Below are 22,474 nucleotides of genomic sequence, written 5' to 3'. Positions count from 1 at the left end.
TCAATTAAACTGATGAACTTTATTGGGGTTAAAACTATAACAAAGTTCATCCTAAAACATTTTGCAATGCAAAATTATTTCACTCAAGGAGTGTTTAATAATTTGGATGCCAGGAATTACAAGCAATTTTCAAAAGCAAAGACTCTCACATTCATAAAACTTTATACATCATTTGAACTAACAGATATTTATACTACTAAAATCAAACATGCATCACTTTCAAACATTCTTGTATCATGATTTTATATATTACATTACTTATCACCATTCTTCATCACTACATGTATTTTATCATACACTTGCACCATTCTCCTTGGATTTCTGATCTTTATCTTCATTCTTCACATTATCCTATAAAATACACAAAGGAAAAGTATATTTTATTAAATTCTCTTAAATGTAACTTTAAAAATAACAAACATTAGTAAACAGAGATACTGCAGATAGTCCATTTCACCATCTATGGAAAATTGAACCGGGTTGGGGGAAGGGCAGAGTATAAAGAAATCTCTCAATTCTGTGCAGAATGACTTTCTAATATTTGAGAAAGCCATCTAAATCCTAAGAAATTAGAGGTTCTTAGGACTATATTACTAACAGCAGTATATTCCTTGCACTGTAGTTTTTTTTTTTTTTGTCTTCTTGTTCTCTGAGTGAGACCCAGGAGGTGGAAGGTCTCTCAATTACTGAAGTTAGTTTACAAGGGCACTGAGTTACTAGATATTTTTGAGACAAAGAATACTAATAAATTAATTTTGATAGTGTCAAAAAGTTTCTCAACTCTGCCCAATAAATGGGTTTAAAAAAGAAGTGAATGGCTTTTTTTCCTCAAGTTCAAACTCAAATCTCTGATTCTAAAAGAAATGCCAAGTAAAACTTGCTTTTTAAGAAGTCTGCACACAAGGACTTCCCTGGTTGCATAGTGGTTAGGAATCTGCCTGCTAATGCAGAGGACACAGGTTTGATACCCTGTCTGGGAAGATCCCACATGCCGCGGAGCAACTTAGCCTGTGCACAACTACTGAAATCCAGGTGCTGTAGGGCCCACGTGCTGCAACTAATGAGCCTGCGTGCTGCAACTACTGAACCCCATGCGCTGCAACTACTGAACCCCGCGTGCCTAGGGCCCATGCTCCGCAATAAGAGAGGCCACCACACCACAACGAAGAGTAGCCCCCGCTCGCCACAACTAGAGAAAGCCCGCACGCAGGAATGAAGACCCAATGTGGCCAAAAATAGATTAAAAAAAAAAGTCTGCGCACATAAATCATGTTGACATCTGAAGTAAGTTCTAGGAAAATACCATCTTTGGGGAATTGCTTTTGACTAATCTAACGAAGGACAGAATGCTACCACTATTTTCTGTTAGAAAAGCCACTAAGAGCTTAATAATATTAAATTTGCCAAAAATAGACTTTTTAGAAAAGGAATAAACTATGAAAATGTTGAAGGTACAAAACAGCTAACCTTCTTAAGAACAGTGTGGATCTCATCCATTACTGTGGATAAGTTTCTGATTGTCTTATTCAGCTGGTTTTCAAACTGCAAATTCATGTTTTCTGAAATCTTTAAGTTTTCTTGTAACTGACTAAGGTCCTTTTTAACTTCTCTGAGTTCACCAGAGAGGTTTTTGTTGGAATTCTCCAAATTTAATATGGTTTTTTCATCTTCATCTGTCAAAAAACAAAACAAAACAAAATTCACCATCTTACCCCTTAAAATTTCCAATTTGACTCTCAGGTTAAAAATACTTAAGCTAGGAGAATAAAAAGTTTATATAATTCTTTAAACTGGCCACAAGTGTCAATTTTAATAGTTATAAAGCACACTGTAATAACTCATTTCATTTAAATTAAGTTTTACCTAAGTATTACTTCTAAACCCAAGTTCCATTTTAAGATAATTGTACAGACTAGAGAAAGTAGCAGGAACTGATGAAGACTAAGTGCAACTAGGGGAGGATTAGAAGGATGCAACAGAACAACAATCGAGCCTGAGAATGCACATGAAGATCTAAGGTTAATTCTTATAAAGCTAAGCAATTTTATAACCTTTAACAGAAATGGTGAAACGTAAACTTACATTATGTGTCTAGAATAAAACAAGGTATGGATATGCACAAGTATAGGTATGTATATATGTGTGTACACATATATATCCCAATAGAGTGTTAAAAGTACCTCATATCCAAGGCTTTTCCTTACCTGTCTTTTCTTCTAGTAACTGCAGCTTCTGTTCCACTTCAGCTCGTACTTTTTCACTCTTTTCCAATTTTTGCAAGAGGCTTCCTACATCGACCATTGCACCATTATACACAATAAGGCCAACATTTTCTTCCACATCCTTTGATTCCTGTTTTACTATCGGTGTTGGAAGTAACAATCTGTTTCCTATAATATAAAAGATACCATATTCTTTTGGCCACGCCACACAGAATGTGGGATCTTAGTTCCCTGATCAGGGATTGAACCCATGCCTCCTGCAGTGGAAGCACAGAGTCTTAACCACTGGACTGCCAGGGAAGTCCCTAAAAGATACCATGTTTTATTACGTTATTTTCTTCTTTAATTAATAATATGGTTATAAAATGGCATGATCTTAAAATAATATACTCAAACCTAGCATATCTTCCTGCAATGCTTCAGATTCTTCATGGTTTTCTTCATCTTTTGAGGTGTCCGTTAATTTTCGGTAAAAGCAAGATTCACGGAGTACTACTTTATTAAGAAGCTTCTTTACCTGTTATTTAAAAAGATGAAAATAAGTTTCTGATTCTCCTTGAACATCAATCAGTGTTCTAATTTTCACATATGATAAACATCAATGGCATCTCAGGTATCCACTACCACTCACTTAGAGCACTTATGCTTTTAACTGTCTTCTCTATAAACCTAAAATCAAATTATCACTTGAAAAAAATTGTCAAAAAAAGTCTAATTGATAGAAACATCAATACATAAAGTATACGTACAAACACGTTTATTAAAGCACAGTTTGTAGTTCTAAAAAATGAAAGCCATTTAGCAACTGGGACTAGTTAAGGCAATAAAGGCACATCTATACCATGGAATACTAGGCAGTAATAAAAAGAACAAAATGGGTCTCCATTTTCATGGTAGAATGCCCATGATATATTATTAAATGAAAAAAAGTTGTCCATCAGTATGTTTAGAATGATTTCATGTGTTGTTTATAAAACTGGAACTATCATATATATATACATATGAGTTGCTTACAAAAGGATCCAGAAGTTTCTATATTAGGCCAGAGGAATGGAACTAGAGGGAGAGGAGACTTTTAACTTCTTTTACTTTATTTATTTCAGTATTGCTTAACTGTATTACTATAAGCCTGTATTGCTTTTTTTTTTTTTAATTTATTTATTTATTTTGCATCACCGGGTCTTAGTTGTGGCATGTGGGATCTAGTTCCCTGACCAGGGATCGAACCCGGACCCCCTGCATTGGGAGCACAGAGTCTTAGCCACTGGACCACCAGGGAAGTCCCTGTATCGCTTTTATATTTCAAAAAGTCAAAGGTACTAAAAAGACAAAGTTACTTAAACATGCTTTTCATTTTAAATATCCATGAGATAGATTACCTGAGCCCGAGAAAGATGTAGTCCAAGAGTATAAAGTATTTCTTCCAAATCCTTTTCAAGAAGGTAACCACAATGGCTTTGATCAAAATAAACAAATGCCATTAATAGATCTCTGTTAATTGTGATCATCTGAGTCTTTTCTTTTTCCTAAAGAAAATGCAGAAGATACAGTACATAACTTTTACCCCTGGTAAGTGAGAAAATTATTAGACTGTGTTCATATAATACCAAAAATCTGCAAACACCTTTACCTCATCTTAAGCTAAAATGAATTGATCTGATTTATGTGTATAGAAGAAAGAAGTAAGACATACTGATTATCTGACAAAACCACAAATACCAAAATACAACTGACTGAATTCTGATGAGTGGTAATATACAGATATACAAAGATCAATGAAGTTCATCACTTAGTTATGTTTAATAATAAGTCTGGATTATGTAAGAAATGGAAATTATCATATTATAAAAAATACAGTATTATACAGAAATGTCAAATCACTGTGTTGTACACATTAAACATAATAATGTATGTCAAACATACTTCAGTATTTAATACATACCTTATCTTTAGAGGGCCTCTCCTTGCAGTATCTATTAATATCTCTTTTGTCATCTCGTTTGTTTATTTCTTCCTCATCCCGATCTATAAAATAAATACAACAGCAGCAAAAGACTCATTAATAGATAAATTTTCAACTACTGTATAGACTGAAAATACTTTTCTATTACTGATCAGTTTTCAAAAGATAAAACAGCAAAGAAATATTATATCCAAACTAAGAACAGTTTGGATTTTATAAGAAACAATTATAAAGAATAAGAACAGGAAGAAATTTTTAATAAAGAGACTACTGGGAAGAAAAAAATGGACTTTACTGATTCAAATACAAGGACTTAATTCAATAAATATTTGGGGGAATTAGTTCCCAAACATGAATGAATTTTATACAAAAAATTGAAACATAAATTTAAACAAAACAGGGCAGAGTATATTTTCTACAAGATAAAAGGAAAAACGGGCTTCCCTGGTGGTGCAGTGGTTGAGAGTCCTCCTGCCGATGCAGGGGATACGGGTTCATGCCCCGGTCCGGGAAGATCCCACATGCCATGGAGCGGCTAGGCCCGTGAGCCATGGTCGCTGAGCCTGCGCATCCGGAGCCTGTGCTCCGCTATGGGAGAGGCCGCAACAGTGAGGGGCCCGCGTACGGCAAAAAAAAAAAAAAAAAAAAAAAAAAACAGCCAATATAGTAAAACTAACTGCAGATGGATTATTGCAAAATAAAACTACATATGAGAATTGAAATGTTCTTAATAAAGAAGACCTAACAGTATTAATATCTAGATTTGCTGACACTAATGTATGTGTCCTTTGATAAAAGATAGGAAATTTGGGCTTCCCTGGTGGCGCAGTGGTTCAGAATCCGCCTGCCAATGCAGGGCACACGATTTTGAGCCCTGGTCCAGGAAGATCCCACATGCCACAGAGCAACTAAGCCTGTGCGCCACAACTACTGAGCCTGAGCTCTGGAGCCCATGAGCCACAACTACTGAGCCCACGTGCCACAACTACTGAAGCCCGCACACCTAGAGCCCGTGCTCTGCAACAAGAGAAGCCACTGCAATCAGAAGCCCGCACACCGCAAAGAACAGTGGCCCCCGCTCACCGCAACTAGGGAAAGCCCACGCACAGCAACGAAGACCCAACTCAGGCCCGCACACCTAGAGCCCGTGCTCTGCAACAAGAGAAGCCACTGCAATGAGAAGCCCGCACACCGCAAAGAGTAGCCCCCGCTCGCCGCAACTAGAGAAAGTCCGCGCACAGCAACGAAGACCCAGAGCAGCCAAAAATAAATAAAATAAAATTTTAAAAAAAGACAGGAAATTCGATAAATTATTCTTAATAAATAAACAGAAAAGTAACAAAAAGTAAACTCCTTTCTCTTACCTATCCATAAGCTACCCAGTTCTCGAAGACCTCAGCCACCGCCCTCAGGTCAAGCACCATTAACAGCTCGTTATTCAACTAATACTGAAGAATAAATCTGTTATGGGTTCAACTGTTATCCCCTAAAATTCCGAAGCTGAGGTCTTAAGCCCCTAGTAGTTCAGAATGCTGCCTTATTTGGAGGAAGGGTCTATCTATACAGAGATACTCAAGTTAAAATGAGGTTATTAGAGTGAGCTCTGATCCAATGACTGGTGTCTTTACAGAAAGGGGAAATTTAGACACAGACACATGCAGATAGAAGATGATGTGACAATACAAGGAAAAGATGGCCATCTACAAGCAGCTGAGGAGAGCTGCTTGGAACAGACCCTTCCTCATAGCCCTCAGAAGAAACCAACCCTGCTAACTCCTTCATCTCAGACTTGGCCTTCAGAACTGTGAAGACAGTAAATTTCTATTGCTTGAGCTAAGCAGTTTGAGGTACCTTTCATGGTAGCCCTAGTGAACTAATACATCATCCTTTCATGAATTATATACAACTAAACAGCTTTTTTGCTGATATTTAATGATCTGTCAACAATTTTAAGAGAAATTTTGTTTCTAGAGGCTTCTGGATCTCTCAAATGGATCTCCATCAGAAAGCCCGGAGTAACAAACGGTTTGTTGATAAAACAGGAGATACAGTAAACACTAGGAGTTAATTAGCCCTTGAGATATTACACAGCATAAATTTATAATATTTCACACTATATTCCCTTCTTGAACATCCACAACATACATAAGCAGCTAAGAAATTCTGTAGTAAAACATGCAGACCTTTGCTTAGCCCAAGTTTCCCAAATTTATTTAACCCCAGTATACTTTATTAACCTTAATACCTGTTAATATTTTGGAACACTCTGGGAAAGACTGATTTATTAACCTTAATTAACCTTCATACCTGTTATTAACCTTAATACCTGTTAATATTTTGGAACACTCTGGGAAGACTGCTTTAGATGAGAAGTTGTAAGCGAATAGTAACAATATAGAGAAAACTTTATATTAAATAGAATATACATGCTAAAACACACATGAACCTTGATAACATTATGCTAAGTGAAAAGAAGCCAGTCACAAAAGATTGCATACTGCATGATTCTATTTATACATATGAAATGTCCAGAATATCTATAGAGACGGAAAGCTGACTAATGCTTGCCTAGGGCTGAGGAGATGGGGGGGAAATGGGACTGACTGCTAATCAGTACAAGATTTTTTTTTGTGGAAATGAAAATGTTCTAAAATTGACTGTGGTGATGAATGGATATATTAAAAACCAGTGAGTTGGGACTTCCCTGGTGGTTCAGTGGCTAAGACTCCACGCTCCCGATGCAGGGGGCCTGGGTTCGATCCCTGGTCAGGGAATTAGATCCCACATGCCGCAACTAAGAGTTCTCAAGCTGCAACTAAAAAGATCCTGCATGCTGCAACTAAAAGATCCTGCACGCGGTAACGAAGATCCCACGTGCCACACCTAAGACCTGGCGTACCACCCAAATACATATTAAAACAAAACAAAAACAAAAAAAACTGAGCTGTATACTTTTAAATGGGTGAACTGGATGATATGTGAATTATATCTCAAGTTGTTATTAAAAAAAAGGAAATAGACAAATGTTCTAAAACTGGGTTGTAGTGATGGTTTCACAATTCTATGAAGTTACTAGGAATTATTAAATTGTTAAATTATTAAACTAAATTATATACACTTAAAATGGGTGAGTTTGTGATATGTATTGGAACAGAAATAAACTGTTTTAAAGAAAGAGAGATAATATGTCCTTGGAACCTAATTATTTCATATATATATAAAATACAATACAGAGTGGTTCAGCTGCTTTATAGTTTTATTATCATGGGTAAATTGATTTACTGCTAAGAGCCTCAGATTCCTCAGTTATGAAATGCTTAAGTAACCTCTCCTTTCATTTATTCACATTTTACAGACATGACCCACCTTATTTTGAGTATTTAACTCGAAAGGTGTCACTTTTGAAACCATCTCTCCTGAAACCTATATTTTTAAAGTATTTTCTAAAAAATCCAGGGACTTCCCTGGTGGTCCAGTAGTTAAGACTCCACACTCCCAATGTAGGGGGCATGGGTTCCATCCCTGGTCGAGGAACTAAGATCCCATGTGCCACACAGCACAGCTGAAAAAAAAATCCAAGTAATCCTTGCTCATCTTGGAACATGCTGTCTATGTCTATAAAAACCATTTGGTAATCTTTTTCCATATCACTATCCTCTAACTTCTTTTTCAATGACTTCACAGAATTTAACTGCATGTCTATGTCAAAATGCATTTAAATAATTCCCTATTGTTGAATATTAAGACTGATCTAGTTTTTTGTTTTATAAATAATTATGAAATAAATATTAGTGTTGGTATTTGAAAGGATATGGTTAATTAACATTTCCAAATTTCTGTCCAGAGAAGGTGCAACAATTTAAACTCACCCCAAGAGTGAAAGTAATCTTCTCTTTACCCCTGTTAAACTGATGTTACCTTTTATTAGAAACTTAAGTTTCATCAATTTGACAGGTAAAAATTAGACGTTCACTGATATTTGCTCCTCTGATTACTAAGAAGATTCAACACCATTTTAGACATTAACTGGCACTATATACACACACACACACACACAAATATATATATATATATATTTTTTTTTAACCACAAATTCTATTTTTCCATGAGGAAAATAGTGGTCTTCTGGAAACTTGATTGGATAATGAGATGCAAAGTATGGGGAAAAATGATAACATAAAAGCAAGCATCAATTAGAAATACCAAGGAAACCAAAAAAACCCCAAAACTATACCACCGTATTTGGCTTTGCAGTTTATGATGTTAGTTCAACAAATTTAGGCTGTTCTAGGAACTTCCAATATATATCAGCAAAGAAAATAAAGAAAAATCTCTCTTTTTCTTATTAAGAGCTTATATTCAAGTGGAAAGAAGATAGACAATAAGTAAACTAAGTAAAGAGTATAGTAGACTAGGTTATAAGTTCTATAAGTAGAAGGGGATAAGGAGGCATCAGGAATGTGTACTTTGGTGGGGGTGGGGAGGAGACTGCAATTTTAAATAGGGTGCAGAGTAGACCTCACTGAGAAAGCGATAGCTGAACAGACTGAAGGTGTTGAGGGAGTCAGCAAGGTGGGTCTCTAAGAGAGCGTGCAGGCAGAATGAACTACCAATGCAAAGGTCTTAACACAGGAGCATATATAATGGGTTCAAGGAGGTCCCAGTGACTGAGGTGCAATGAGCAAGTGCAAAGAGTTGTGAGAGACAAAATTAAAGACTTGATATGGTAGGGTCTTACAGGTCACTGTAAACGCTGTAGCTTTTTTCATAGAGTGAAATGGAGAGCAACTGTAAGAATTTGAACAAATAAATGACTTAAATTATACAAAGGTTATTCTGGCAACTGTATTGAAAAGAGACTTTAGAGGAAGGGGATAGGCAGGGAAACCAATATAAGCGGCTATTAAAATAATCCAGGCAAAAAACAACATGGGTTGGATTAAGGTTAGATCAGTGACGCTGGTGAGAAATGGTCTGATTCTGGTTATATTTTGAAGATAGAGGCAATATGACCTCCTGATAGACTGGAAATGGAATATGACAAAAAGAGAGAGAGAGAGAAGAGTCAAGGATGACTCCTAGATTTTAGCTTGAACAACTCTAAGGATGGGATTGCCATCAAAAGAGGTGGGGAAGGCAGAAGGTAAAGGATTTTTTGTTTGTTTTCTTTATGGTGAAAAGGAAAAGCAGGAGTTCAGTTTTAGACATGTTTATTTTGAAATGTCAGATAACTTAAGTGGAGATGACAAATAGGCATCAAAGCTGATATAGAAGAATAAGAGAAGTCTGACTTGAGGTATAAATTTGAGAATTGTCAGTACATGCAGACTGTACTTAAAGATGGGAGAATGGAAGAGAACACCACCAAGGGAGTTATATGGTAGAAAAGGAATAAAGAAGACAACTAAGGGATGAGAGCTAGGACATTCTGACATAAAATAATGAGAACACTGTTCAGTGATTTAACAAAAGCAGTGATAAAACAATACTGGGAGGATGGGGGAGAGAAAATGGGACTGTAAAAAAGGCTAATCTTGGTACTTCCCTGGTGGCGCAGTGGTTAAGAATCCTCCTGCCAATGCGAGGAGACAGGTTTGAGCCCTGGTCTGGGAAGATCCCACATGCCTCAGAGAAGTTAAGCCAGTGTGTCACAACTACTGAGCCTATGCTCTAGAGCCCTCAAGCCACAACTACTGAGCCCACGTGCTGCAACTACTGAAGCCCATGCGCCTAGAGCCCGTGTTCCACAACAGGAGAAGCCACCACAATGAGAAGCCCGTGCACTGCAATGAAGAGTAGCCCCTCTCACCGCAACTAGAAAAAGCCCACGCGCAGCAACGAAGACCCAACACAGCCAAAAAAAAAACGAAAAAAGGGCTAATCTTCATTGAGCAGAGCAGGTAATGAAGATAAAAGAAATACTGATATATGCATATTATATCATTGCTACTGAATTATTAGAACAATTAAGACTACACATTAGATGGCATCAATAGATGGTGTATGACATTATTGTTAATTTTCTTAAGGGTGATTATGGAACTGTGGTTAAGAGAATGTCTTTTCTCAGGCAAGTTGAAGAATTCCTACTTTCAAATGGATCAGAAACATACACATGCAAACACAAAGACAATACAAATAAGATAAAATATTAACTACTGAATCAACAGTGGGATATACGGTATTCAATGCACTATTCTCTCAACCTCTAATTGATGAAAATATTCAAACATAAAAGAAGAAAAATAAAATGCGGTAAAAGAAAAAATGCAGAGGCAAACCAAAAACACCTTAAGTAGTAATAATCCTCAAAGATATGTACTACCAAAACAAAACAACTCTTATGATTTTCTCATCTCAAAAAAAAAAATTTTTTTTTAAGTCCCTGGGCTTCCCTGGTGGCGCAGCTGTTGAGAATCTGCCTGCCAATGCAGGGGATACGGGTTCGAGCCCTGGTCTGGAAGGATCCCACATGCCGCGGAGCAACTAGGCCCGTGAGCCACAACTAGTGAGCCTGCACGTCTGGAGCTTGTGCTCCGCAAACAAGAGAGGCCGCAACAGTGAGAGGCTCGCGCACTGCGATGAAGAGTGGCCCCCACTCGCCGCAGCTAGAGAAAGCCCACGCACAGAAACAAAGACCCAACACAGCCAAAAATAAATAAATAAATAATATTAAAAAAAAAAAAAAAAAAGTCCCAAATCTACATGGAAACTGACAGGTACTCAGTGGTACTCCATAAGTACTTTAGGGCTGGCATCTATGACTAGTAAAATATTTTGAATATCATTACTACTGGTAAAAGTTTGTTATTTAAAACACGGGTGATAGGTATAGAGGTGCTTATTATTTTTAGTCTTTAAACTCTATATGCTATATGTACTCTTTTGCTTGTATGATAGTCTTCATAATTAATTAGTTTTCTAAAGAAGATTATATTCTATGAAACAAGGAAGACTATTGTACCTTTTCATGACACATTTTAACACCATGTTCGGGAATTTTTTTTCCCTCAAGTTGAGTTACCATTCATTATATATGGAACATATGATAGTTAAAAATAAACATTTCTTAAAACAATCCTCTCACCTAAAAATTAGTAAAACAATACTTAACGTATTTTCACTAGAGAATACTTTACTGTTTCTAGTCTAAAAAATATTATAATTATAGATTTCAGTGATACAAAGTCCCCAAACAAAAATTATATTTTTCATTCTAAGGGAAAATAAATTGGAATCATACCATCTTCTTCATCCTCAGCTTCTTCTGCCTCCATTGGATCATATTCATCTTGATTATTATCTTCTTCAGTTTCATCATCATCTTTAGAATCATCTTTTCTTTTATCTTCTTTCTGTAATTTAAAATGTCTTAAAATTAAGCAAGATCTCACCAAACATCAAATGACTAAAAGAAAAACATTAAATTGACTAAATTTACTTGAAATAGCATCACATTATAAATATCTTGTAACAATAATATACTTTAAGGGCTTCCCTGGTGGCACAGTGGTTGAGAGTCCGCCTGCCGATGCAGGGGACACGGGTTCGTGCCCCGATCCGGGAAGATCCCACATGCCGCGGAGCGGCTGGGCCCGTGAGCCATGGCCGCTGAGCCTGTGCGTCCGGAGCCTGTGCCCCACAACGGGAGAGGCCACAACAGTGAGAGGCCCGCGTACCGCAAAAAAAATAATAATAATAAAATAAAAATTAAAATAAAATAAAATAATATATATATATATACTTTAAGAATAAACTACCATTCACAATGTACATAAATCAAACCATCATGCTATATACCTTAAAGAATAATCTATCAGAAAACTAGTTATAGATATGCTTATATAGGCTTAATTCAAAGACTTAAATTTCTAATAATACACTAAAATTTTTTAGTTTGGCCTTTACATTTTACTATTCTGATGGAATTCATTGTCATGTGCTACACTCCAGAAGACTAATTAGAAACTAAACCCGGTTGCTGGTCCTGGAAATATTTACAGACCTTCCTTTCATCTCTGTCTTCTTTTTTATCTTTATCATCGCCTGATTTTCTCCTTTTGGGTTTTGGCTCATCCGTTTCATCATCTCTTTCTTCTTTTTTATCTTTTCTCTCATCTTTTTTGCTTTTCTTTTCCTTTTCTTTTTTATCCTCTTTCTCAGGAAGAGACAATAATGATTTGTATATTCTGACGCCAAAATCTCTTTGAAGCATTTCATTGAAAAGCTCTGCAAATAATGAAACCTATAAAAAGACAAACAGTAACCCAGCCAACTTTAATAGAAATATTGAACAAATCCAGCAAATCAGTAATTATCAAATGATAATCTGTCACATCTGACGATTAATGTGCACTAACAATAAAATTATAATAATTGATGTCAATGATGTTGAGTAGCCTCAAAATCCTCAAAAACTCTCCTGAAGATACAAATACTATGTTTGGTATACTTTGGGCCAAATATTACAAAAAATAATAACTGCATTACTTTATCATGTACATTTATCATGAGGTGTACTCAACAAGTTTTTATGAAATGCCTACTATGTACCAGGGACTGTTCTTGGCACTGGGGATACAGCAGTGAAGAAAGCAGATAAAAATCCCAACTCTCATAAGCTAACAATCTAGTGGGACAAAGTATGGAATAATCAAATCAACATTAAATTATAAGAAAAACAAGCAGGATAAGAGCACAGAGAGTAACAAGGGAGTGTAGCCAGAGATGGCCTTTCTGATCAAGTGACGTTTGAAAAGTGATGTGAGGGCAGCAAGGGAATGAGCCATTAAACAGATACCCAGAAGAGCATTCCACGCAGGGGAAACCAAATAAAAACTCTGAGTAAGGAGTAAGCATTATTACTATGCAAGGATCCAGGGATAATGACCTTTAATATATCCATGAACTTAAAATTATATACTAAATATCCTATGTAAATATATCTTTTTTTCTTTCTTTCTTTTGGCCATGCTGCATGGCTTGTAGGATATCTTAACTCCCCGACCAGGGATTGAACCTGGACCCAGGCAGTGAAAGCACTGAGTCCTAACCACTGGACTGCCAGGGAATTCCCTATGTAAATATATCTAAGGCAACTGCATTCAACAGATTAAAAAGGTCTAGAACTTGAAATAGTTACAACAGTTCTAAAATATTTAATTTTTGGCAATGTGTTCAGTATAATTGGTAAAACACTTCAATCAGACTATTTTCCTGATCAGAAAGAAATATACAATGTATTAAAACTATAATTGATCTTACAATCTATTTTTCTTTCATTCATGCTGTCTTTATACATTTTAAATAAAAAGAAATCTATTATCAGTAAAATGACCATTAAGATGTTGAGAATTCTTTTCTCTTAATCATTAATGTAAAAATTAAATAAAATCTCCATTTGTGTAAGTAAATAGCAAGAGTCATGTATTTTTCTTAGACTTTTCTATCTTCTATTACTCAAATAAAAAGCAATTAAGGGACTTCCCTGGTGGCGCAGTGGTTAAGAATCCACCTGCCAATGCAGGGGACAAGGGTTCGATCCCAGGTCCAGGAAGATCCCATATGCCGCGGAGCAACCAAGCCTGTGCACCACAACTACTGAGCCTGCAAACCACAACTACTGAGCCCGCGTGCCACAACTACTGAAGCCTGTGCGCCTAGAGCCCGTGCTCCGCAACAAGAGAAACCACCGCAAAGAGAAGCCGCCACTCGCCACAACTAGAGAAAGCCTGTGCGCAACAATGAAAACCCAACACAGCCAAAAATCAGTAACTAGAAGATCAGTATTAATTCTACATATCTTTTCATCTACAAGCAATGAAAGACAAAGATACACCTAGCATTAAAATTAAATCAGTCAAAAATCTATTTATTATTGATATACGGTTTTTCTTAGTAATAATTTCTTTTAAATTCATATACCAAAATGACTTACATTCTAATGATAGATTAAAAGGAAACTAACCAAGGGGGTATGTTAGGTGGAGAGGAGGAAAAATAAAGAATCATTCTGCTAGCAGAGGGCTGTTCCTAAATCACCTTGTTTCCACCGAACAGCATTAATTTGACATGCTCTTACAGCATCCGTTAGGTATACAGTATATACTTTTTAAGCAGTAAGTAATACCAAAGACTATTTTTTTCATTTATTTATTTACTTCTTGAATGACTACTACATGATGGCACTGTTAAGAGTTAAATTTATGGCAACTGGTAATAAAAATAAAATCACATTGTATATAATGTTTAAGGACACTGGCTTACCGGAATTATCAATGTTTCAAAAAATGTAAATATTGTAACACAGTTTATTTCAAGACCAATAAACATGCTTTTCATGTTTATTAATTGCCTCAGTAGTCCTCTATATTTGTTTGCAAATGTCTCTGGTCTAAGCACTTCATTTTTATCTTACCATCTGGTGAACAATGCCTCCTGGGTCAAGTACGTATGACTGATTTTTACAATATAATTTATCAAATAACACAATGTGAGATATGTTGATAAGATACAATAATTGAACACAATTATAATTTTGTACAGGCTATTTAAAAAACTGGTATTTGGGGATATTTTACATTGTTTTGTTTAAAGAATGAAGCAATCACTTATTTAGGGATGAAAGTGCATTTCAACTGTTTTGAAAAATGACATGAACTGTTTGTTGTAAAGCTACTCTAAAGTAATGGTACAAAGAAACAGACTCATGTTGAAAATATAAACATCAATTATTTTATCTTACACCTAAATTAATCACAAGTAAAAGTTTCAATCCCACTAAATGGTATTTTAATTCTAGAGTAAATAATAAAGTGCTACCACATTCCCAAGAGAGGCAATTAGAGATTATTGTATCATATGTCTCCCAATATCCTGATAAAAGAACACACCACTACACCACTTGTGATGTAGTCTTGGGAAAAAAATAATTGAACCTGAACCGGATTGAGACTTTAGGTCCAACTATCAATTTATGGGAAATAGAGAGGCCAGAAGAACATTTAAACCATATCACAGGAATGCAATCAGCAAAAGTGAGTCTGTAGGGAACATCACCTGGTAGTTTTCTCCCAAAAAAATACATTGTAAGGAAAATACAAAAAACAAAAACAGTGAAAGAGGCACTCAAAAGAGATTCAAGAGATATATTAACCAACGTGTGAACCTTATCTGGATCCCAATTCAAACTTAAAACATTACCTCAAATGAATGTTCTTTATTATCCTCTAATCTGTAGTCCAAAAGAACACTCAAAGACATGATGCTACAATCAAACTTGCCACTTTTTGCAGCCCAGTTTGGATGTACAACGATGGCTGGCTCATCAGGCAAAATATATCTTCTTTCCCGACGCTGGCGCTCTAGTTCCTCTTGACGTTTTCTTTCTTCTTCCTACATATTTGAAATTTTAAGTAACGGTTAAACCTGCATGTACATTATGTATACATACCAAATGTATACCATATGTAAAGAAAAAGGGCAAATTTCTAAGACTCCTTACGATGATAATACCAAAAAAGGGCTAAGAAGGGAGCAAAGTTCAAATTTAATAAAGAGGACAGCAGCTTTTATGGCTCCTAATTCTCTTTCTTTTCAATTTCCCAGCATAAGAAATTGCCTTCTAAAGAGGAAAAAACCCCCACAAACCTGTATTAATATCATATAAATCAGGAGATTCTAGGAAAATAGTGGTGGTAACATAGTTTGTGGGTCTACCTGAATCCTCACATTTAAAAAGAGACAGAATAATCTAGATACCAAAACCAAAATCCATGTATATGCACAACAAAATGAGGTGATAAGGTATCCCCACAAACCCCAATATACAAGTGAGTAGACCCCAACATCTATGTGTTACTGACATCTGTGTGGGGGGAAAGCAGAAGGAAGCAACGAGGTTGCCTGTTGGATCTAAGAACAGGAAAACCATAAAATAATCAGGCAATGGAAAGCACAGCAGGTAAATTTGAGAATAGCAGCTGAAAATAGGAAAAGGTGAGTGAGGGTATACAAGGGGTCAGTGTTAAGATCTGAAAGGGCCCAGACAATCTAGCCCTACCTATGAACTTGCAAAGCTGATTTACCAGGGCATCCTTCCAGCACAGGGCCCCACAACGAGGAGAAACTTCTGAGAGCAGAATCAATAGTGAGCCAGACAGGGACAACAGAGACAACAGAGACAAGGTAGGAGAAGATCCAAATAAAAAGTGATAGAGGGCAATAAAGATCGAAATCTCAGCAAGCCACCATATTTTTTTTTTTTTTTTTTTTTTTCGGTACACGGGCCTCTCACTGTTGTGGCCTCTCCGGCTGCAGAGCACAGGCTCCGGACGCGCAGGCTCTGGACGCGCAGGCTCAGCGGCCATGGCTCACGGGTACCAGCCGCTCCGCGGCATGTGGGATCTTCCTGGACCAGGGCACGAACCCGTGTCCCCTGCATCGGCAGGCGGACTCCCAACCACTGCGCCACCAGGGAAGCCCCACTATATTTTTTTTTGACAGAACAAGAAAATAACAGAACACAGGGCTCTGTGAAGTTAGAAAAGCTATCTGAAGCAATCTCCTAATAAACTGTAGGCGAACTACATTCACATAAACACGAGCAGTAGTACTGAGGTCAAATCCCAAAGTTATTATTAGAAAAAAAAATGAACAAGGAGCAGAATCACATCTCTGGAAGACAATGAAACTGGGCCAGAAAGCCATGGCCAAAAGGCAGATAAAAATCTTAACTTACTATTTTAAAGTGTGCTAAAAGACATTAAGAAAATGTTACAGGGACTTCCCTGGTGGCAAACTGGTTAAGACCCCATGCTCCCAATGCAGGGGGCCCGGATTCGATCCCTGGTCAGGGAACTAGATGCCACATGCAGGCCACAAGTAAGAGTTCACATGCCACAACTAAGGAGCTGGTGAGCCGCAACTAAGGAGCCCGCCTGCCACAACTAAGACCTGACACAACCAAATAAATAAATAAATATTTAAAAAAGGAAAAGAAAATGTTACAAGATATGAAAGAACAACATGAATAAGAATTTTAAAAGTAGAAAATGAGGTGACAGGGACTTCCCTGGCGGTCCAGTGGTTAAGACTTTGCCTTCCAATGCAGGGAGTTCAGGTTTGATGCCTGGTCAGGGAGCTAAGATCCCACATGCCTTGCAGCCAAAAAACCAAAACATAAAAAAAAAAAAAACAGAAGCAATATTATAACAAATTCAATAAAGACTTTAAAAATGGTCCAGGGCTTCCCTGGTGGCACAGTGGTTAAGAATCTGCCTGCCAATGCAGGGGACACGGGTTTGAGCCCTGGTCCGGGAATATCCCACATGCCGCGGAGTAACTAAGCCCGTAAGCCACAACTACTGAGCCTGCGCTCTAGAATGTGCGAGCCACAACTACTGAGCCCGCATGCCTAGAGCCCATGCTCTGCAACAAGAGAAGCCACTGCACCGCAATGAAGAGAAGCCCCCACTCGCCGCAACTAGAGAAAGCCCGTGCGCAGCAATGAAGACCCAATGCAGCCATAAATAAATATATTTTTAAAAAAGGTCCATATCTAAAAAAAAAACAAAAACAAAAAGAAAATGAGGTGACAGAATTTAGGGAACAATCAGAAAAGACAGTTTCAGAAATTTAAAAATAAACTAAAAGGAATAAAAAAGAAAATAAACTCGAAATAATGCCTTAAGAGAACAGAAAGTAAAGTGGAAATCTTAAAAATCAAATAGAAATGAAAAGTATTCAAGAAAAAGTGACCAATATTGAGGAAGCAAAAAAGGTCAATACAAGACATCAGAATTCCTTAAAGAAAAGAAAAGCAAGGGAACAGAACAAATAAAAAACTATTACTGGACTTCCCTGGTAGCACAGTGGGTAAGAATGTGCCTGCCAATGCAGGGGACACAGGTTACAGCCCTGTTCCAGGAAGATCTCACATGCCGCGGAGCAACTAAGCCCGTGTGCCACAACTACTGAGCCTGCACTCTAGAGCCCACGAGCCACAGCTACCAAGCCCGTGTGCCACAACCACTGAAGCCCGTGCACCTAGAGCCCGTGCTCCGCAACAAGAGAAGCCGCCGCAATGAGAAGCCCACACACTGCAACGAAGAGTAGGCCCCGCTCACTGCAACTAGAGAAAGCCCGCACACAGCAACGAAGACCCAACGCAGCCAAAAAAAATAAATTAATTAAAATAAAAACTAAAAACAAATAAAAACAAACAGGTAACCAACTGAAGATGGCAGGGAAACAATGCATTTTCATGAAAGCTGGATGAACAAAAAAAAAAAATAGTGCTTGATTTAGCAGCACACACACACACACACAAATATTTTTTGGCCATACCATGTGGTATGTGGGATCTTAGTTCCCCAACCAGGGATTGAACCCACGCCCCCTGCAGTGGAAGAGCAGAGTCTTAACCACTGAACCACCAAGGAAGTCCTAATATTCTATATTTTAAAAAGAAAGAAAGAGAAGAATCAAGTATTGATCCTGCCTTCTTCTATATGAATTTACCAAAAGGCAAACCTGTACCACCCACCTCGGTAACCAAACAGCAGATGAGGGAAATACGTGAACACAGAATAAGAATTATGATATCACCTTTTTTTTTTTTTTTTTTTTTGCGGTATGCAGGCCTCTCACTGTTGTGGCCTCTCCCATTGTGGAGCACAGGCTCCGGATGCGCAGGCTCAGTGGTCATGGCTCACGGGCCTAGCCGCTCCACGGCATGTGGGATCTTCCAGGACCGGGACATGAACCCATGTCCTCTGCATCGGCAGGCAGACTCTCAACCACTGCACCACCAGGGAAGCCCTGATTTCACCATTTTTGAACCCCAATAAATCAATGGATCTAGGATTTGAGCACCAATGGCCACTAACATCAAAAAGTGGAAATCAACTCTCTGCCTTCTTTTTCTGCTCTTCCTGTCCTGAACAATTCAGTTCTAAGGCAATTCCTACAAGCAAAGCAGGTGTCTATACAGGGGATGGAGGCGTGAGGAAGGAGTGCTACAATGGCCCAGAGCAGATGAGCTGCCCAGTTACCAAGAATTGAAACCCAAATGAAGCAAGGAGGGTATCCATACAGAGAAAGCACAGGGAAGGGAATGAGAGCAGAGTGAGGATATTCAAATTGGAGAGGGAGTGTGATGGACAACTGAGAAAGTAAGCAAATATATTAAGTATAATAGAAGGTATGTTTCTCATTATTGGAGAAAGGAGTTAAGATACATGGAAAGAGAGAACACTAGAATGAATTCTGTGATGCTGGAGTAGAATTGGAGATATTAGTACAAACTTCTGGAGTAGAATTGGAGATATTAGTACAAACTTATGACTTTATTCTAGTAAATATGATGTACCATTCTCCACTAAAAGATACCAGGACTTGCTGGGGAAATGGCTGATTTCAGTAATAGGGCAGGGATAGTACACGGTGAGACTAAAACACTGTATTGTGCTGCAAAATAAGAAAGTCCTCAGAAAATGACAAGGACATTTCCAAGAACACAGAAGACAACTTGAAAGGCCTCCTGCTGGCCAACTCTGAGACAATTTCACTATAAAAATAAATATAACTTATATAGTAAAATAAGAAATCATGCATCTCTTCAGAACAAGGTAATTTTCCGAAATAGTTACAAAATCATTATCACATCCAAGAAATTAAACAGTTCTTCAATATTATCTAATATCACATCCATAATCAAATGTTTCCAATTACCCCAAAAATACTCTTTATGGCTTTCCCCCCCTCTATGTGGGATCCAGTCAAGTTTCGCTCAGTGCATTCAGTTGTCTTGTCTTGTTAACCTTCTTTAATCTAAACCATTTTTCTTCTTTCATTACATGGACATTTTTTGAAAAGTTCAGACAAGCTGCTTTGTAGAATTTAGTACATTCTAAATTTATCTGTTTTCTTACAGTTAGATTAAGGTAAAACATTTTCGGCAGGAATACTTCATAAATATTGACGTATACTCCACAATGCATTCCATTGGAAAACACATAATGTCGGTTTATCCAATTACTGGTGTTGTAACACACTTCTGATATCCCCATGTTTCAAATTCAGAAAACATCCTTAAGTTACTCTTCTGGGCATAAGATTGAGGCATAAATGGGAGTGAATAAACAGGCTCTGAGTCTTGAGGACTGAAATGCAATCAAACACACAGCTTTAAAGCAGCACAATTCTCAGAGAAGCACTTCACTAGAACTCCATCTCTGAACTTACTGGCTTTGTCAACCAAATTTCATTTCATTTTTTATATCTAAAACATTATTATTCATTTTTAAGAGGGAGGATTGGGGCTTCCCTGGTGGCGCAGTGGTTAAGAATCCGCCTGCCAATGCAGCGGACACGGGTTCGAGCCCTGGTCCGGGAAGATCCCACATGCTGCGGAGCTCCTAAGCCTGTGCGCCACAACTACTGAGCCTGCACTCTGGAGCCCGCAAGCCACAACTACTGAGCCCACGCGCCACAACTACTGAAGCCTGTGCACCTAGAGCCCATGCTCCACAAGAGAAGCTACTGCAATGAGAAGCCCTCACACCACAATGAAGAGTAGCCCCCGCTCACCACAACTAGAGAAAGCCCACGTGCAGCAACAAAGACCCAACGCAGCCATAAATAAATAAATAAATAAATAAAATTTTTTAAAAAATAGAGCAACACAAAAGAGAACAACATAAAGGAAACCATTTTTTTTTTTTAAAAAGAGGGAGGATTAAAAATATGTGACTTGGAAATCACTCAACTGTGTCTCAAGTGGAGAATGAATAAACTGTGATACACTGATACTATGGAATACTATTCAGAAATGAAAAGGAACAAACTATAGAAACACAATAAAATGGGTGAATCTCTAATGCATCATGCTAAGTTAAAGAGGTCAGACTAAAAAGTTTATTGTAATTCCATTTACATGATATATTGGAAACGGCAAGCTATAGGAAAACAGATCAGTGGCTTCTAGCGGCTGACGGGGTGGGAGAAAAAAATGCTTACAAAGGGGTACAGGGTATTTTTAGGAGGTGAAAGACCTGTTTTATATCATGACTGTGGTGGTGGTGGTTACACGACTATATGCATGTGTCAAAACTTGCACAACTGTTCACTAAAAGGTTGAATTTTTCTATTCTGTAAACTATACCTTAATACAAGTATATACATACATATTCCAAGAATCCTATAAACCACTATTATGTTTAATAGTATTTAAATGATTTAGTATATACCTCTTTATCATCTTCAGATTTCCTATCATCCTCCTCTTCCTCTTCTTTCTCAGATTTCTCTAATTCCTTTTGTTCTTCTTTTTGCTCTTCTACTTTAAGCTGTTTTGTCAATCGGGCTATTAACTGGGATTTTAACCCTTTGGAACTAAGAGCTCGACTTTCTAATTCTTTTCGGAGATCATTTACCTAAATATACACACCATAAAAACACAGAAAAAGAAAACAGGATAGTGAAATATGGAACTGTGCAATGATCTTTTGTATGATTTTTTTTTTTAATTTTGGTGAAAGGGACTGTTGTACAGCTCATAAAATGTTTGTGAAAATGCAAACCAACAGAGTATTTTTCAAAAATAATTTGAAGCATGTTTTAAGATGCTTTGAAGAAGAAGTTAATGCTCTTTGACCCAGAAATTCTAATTTCTGGGAATTTACCCTCAGGAAATAACCTAAACACAAGAAAAAAACTTTTTATATCGATACATTCCTTGTCATAATCCCTCCCTCCAAAAAAAGTGAAGCATCTAAATATCCAATAAAAGCATAATACCAAAGAAGAAAAAGCAGTACATCAACTAGATGGAACAGTATAGAACATTTAAAAATAATTACATGGGAAACACTATTATTAATTGAAACGGAGACAGCAACTTTTTTACACAACATGATTAGAACCAACCAACCAACCAACCAACCAACCAACCAACGAGCTTGTACCCAGAAAATATAATGGAAGATAATACATAGAATTTTTAAGAAAAGTTGTGTTTGAATGATAGGCTTGAGAAATATTTTTTCTTCAATTTTTTATGCAAACATCAATTTTTAAAATAAGCATGCCTTATATTTATAATCAAAAGGAATACAAGTTTTCATCAAAAAACCTACAAACAATAAATGCTAGAGAGGGTGTGGAGAAAAGGGAACCCTCTTGCACCGTTGGTGCGAATGTAAATTGATACAGCCACTATGGAGAACAGTATGGAGGTTCCTTAAAAAACTAAAAACAGAACTACCATATGACCCAGCAATCCCATTAC

The 22,474-nt window shown here is 37.2% G+C and overlaps 1 protein-coding gene across 5 annotated transcripts in view; it reads right to left on the bottom strand.

Annotated features, from left to right (window-relative positions):
• The window catches only part of CCAR1 (cell division cycle and apoptosis regulator 1), a 52,885-nt gene continuing 30,411 nt past the window's right edge, over positions 1-22,474 (bottom strand). For 4 of the 5 annotated variants that reach the window (XM_028481058.2, XM_007121052.4, XM_007121049.3 and 1 more), the window contains exons 16-25: positions 21,435-21,620; positions 15,388-15,579; positions 12,191-12,430; positions 11,429-11,540; positions 4,165-4,247; positions 3,602-3,748; positions 2,619-2,739; positions 2,205-2,390; positions 1,468-1,673; positions 1-351 (exon numbers count right to left, since the gene is read on the bottom strand). In XM_028481058.2, the coding sequence (XP_028336859.1) occupies positions 292-351; positions 1,468-1,673; positions 2,205-2,390; positions 2,619-2,739; positions 3,602-3,748; positions 4,165-4,247; positions 11,429-11,540; positions 12,191-12,430; positions 15,388-15,579; positions 21,435-21,620 (1,533 nt within the window). In that variant the 3' untranslated portion in view covers positions 1-291. The remainder of the gene's footprint in view (positions 352-1,467; positions 1,674-2,204; positions 2,391-2,618; positions 2,740-3,601; positions 3,749-4,164; positions 4,248-11,428; positions 11,541-12,190; positions 12,431-15,387; positions 15,580-21,434; positions 21,621-22,474) is intronic. The other variant, XM_055080846.1, reaches the window with a different exon arrangement.

The sequence above is a fragment of the Physeter macrocephalus genome, chromosome 20, assembly GCF_002837175.3.
Source record: "Physeter macrocephalus isolate SW-GA chromosome 20, ASM283717v5, whole genome shotgun sequence".
Classification (NCBI taxonomy): Eukaryota; Metazoa; Chordata; class Mammalia; order Artiodactyla; family Physeteridae; genus Physeter; species Physeter macrocephalus.
Note: the sequence above shows the minus strand (reverse complement) of the source record. Positions and strands in the feature narration are given on the sequence as shown.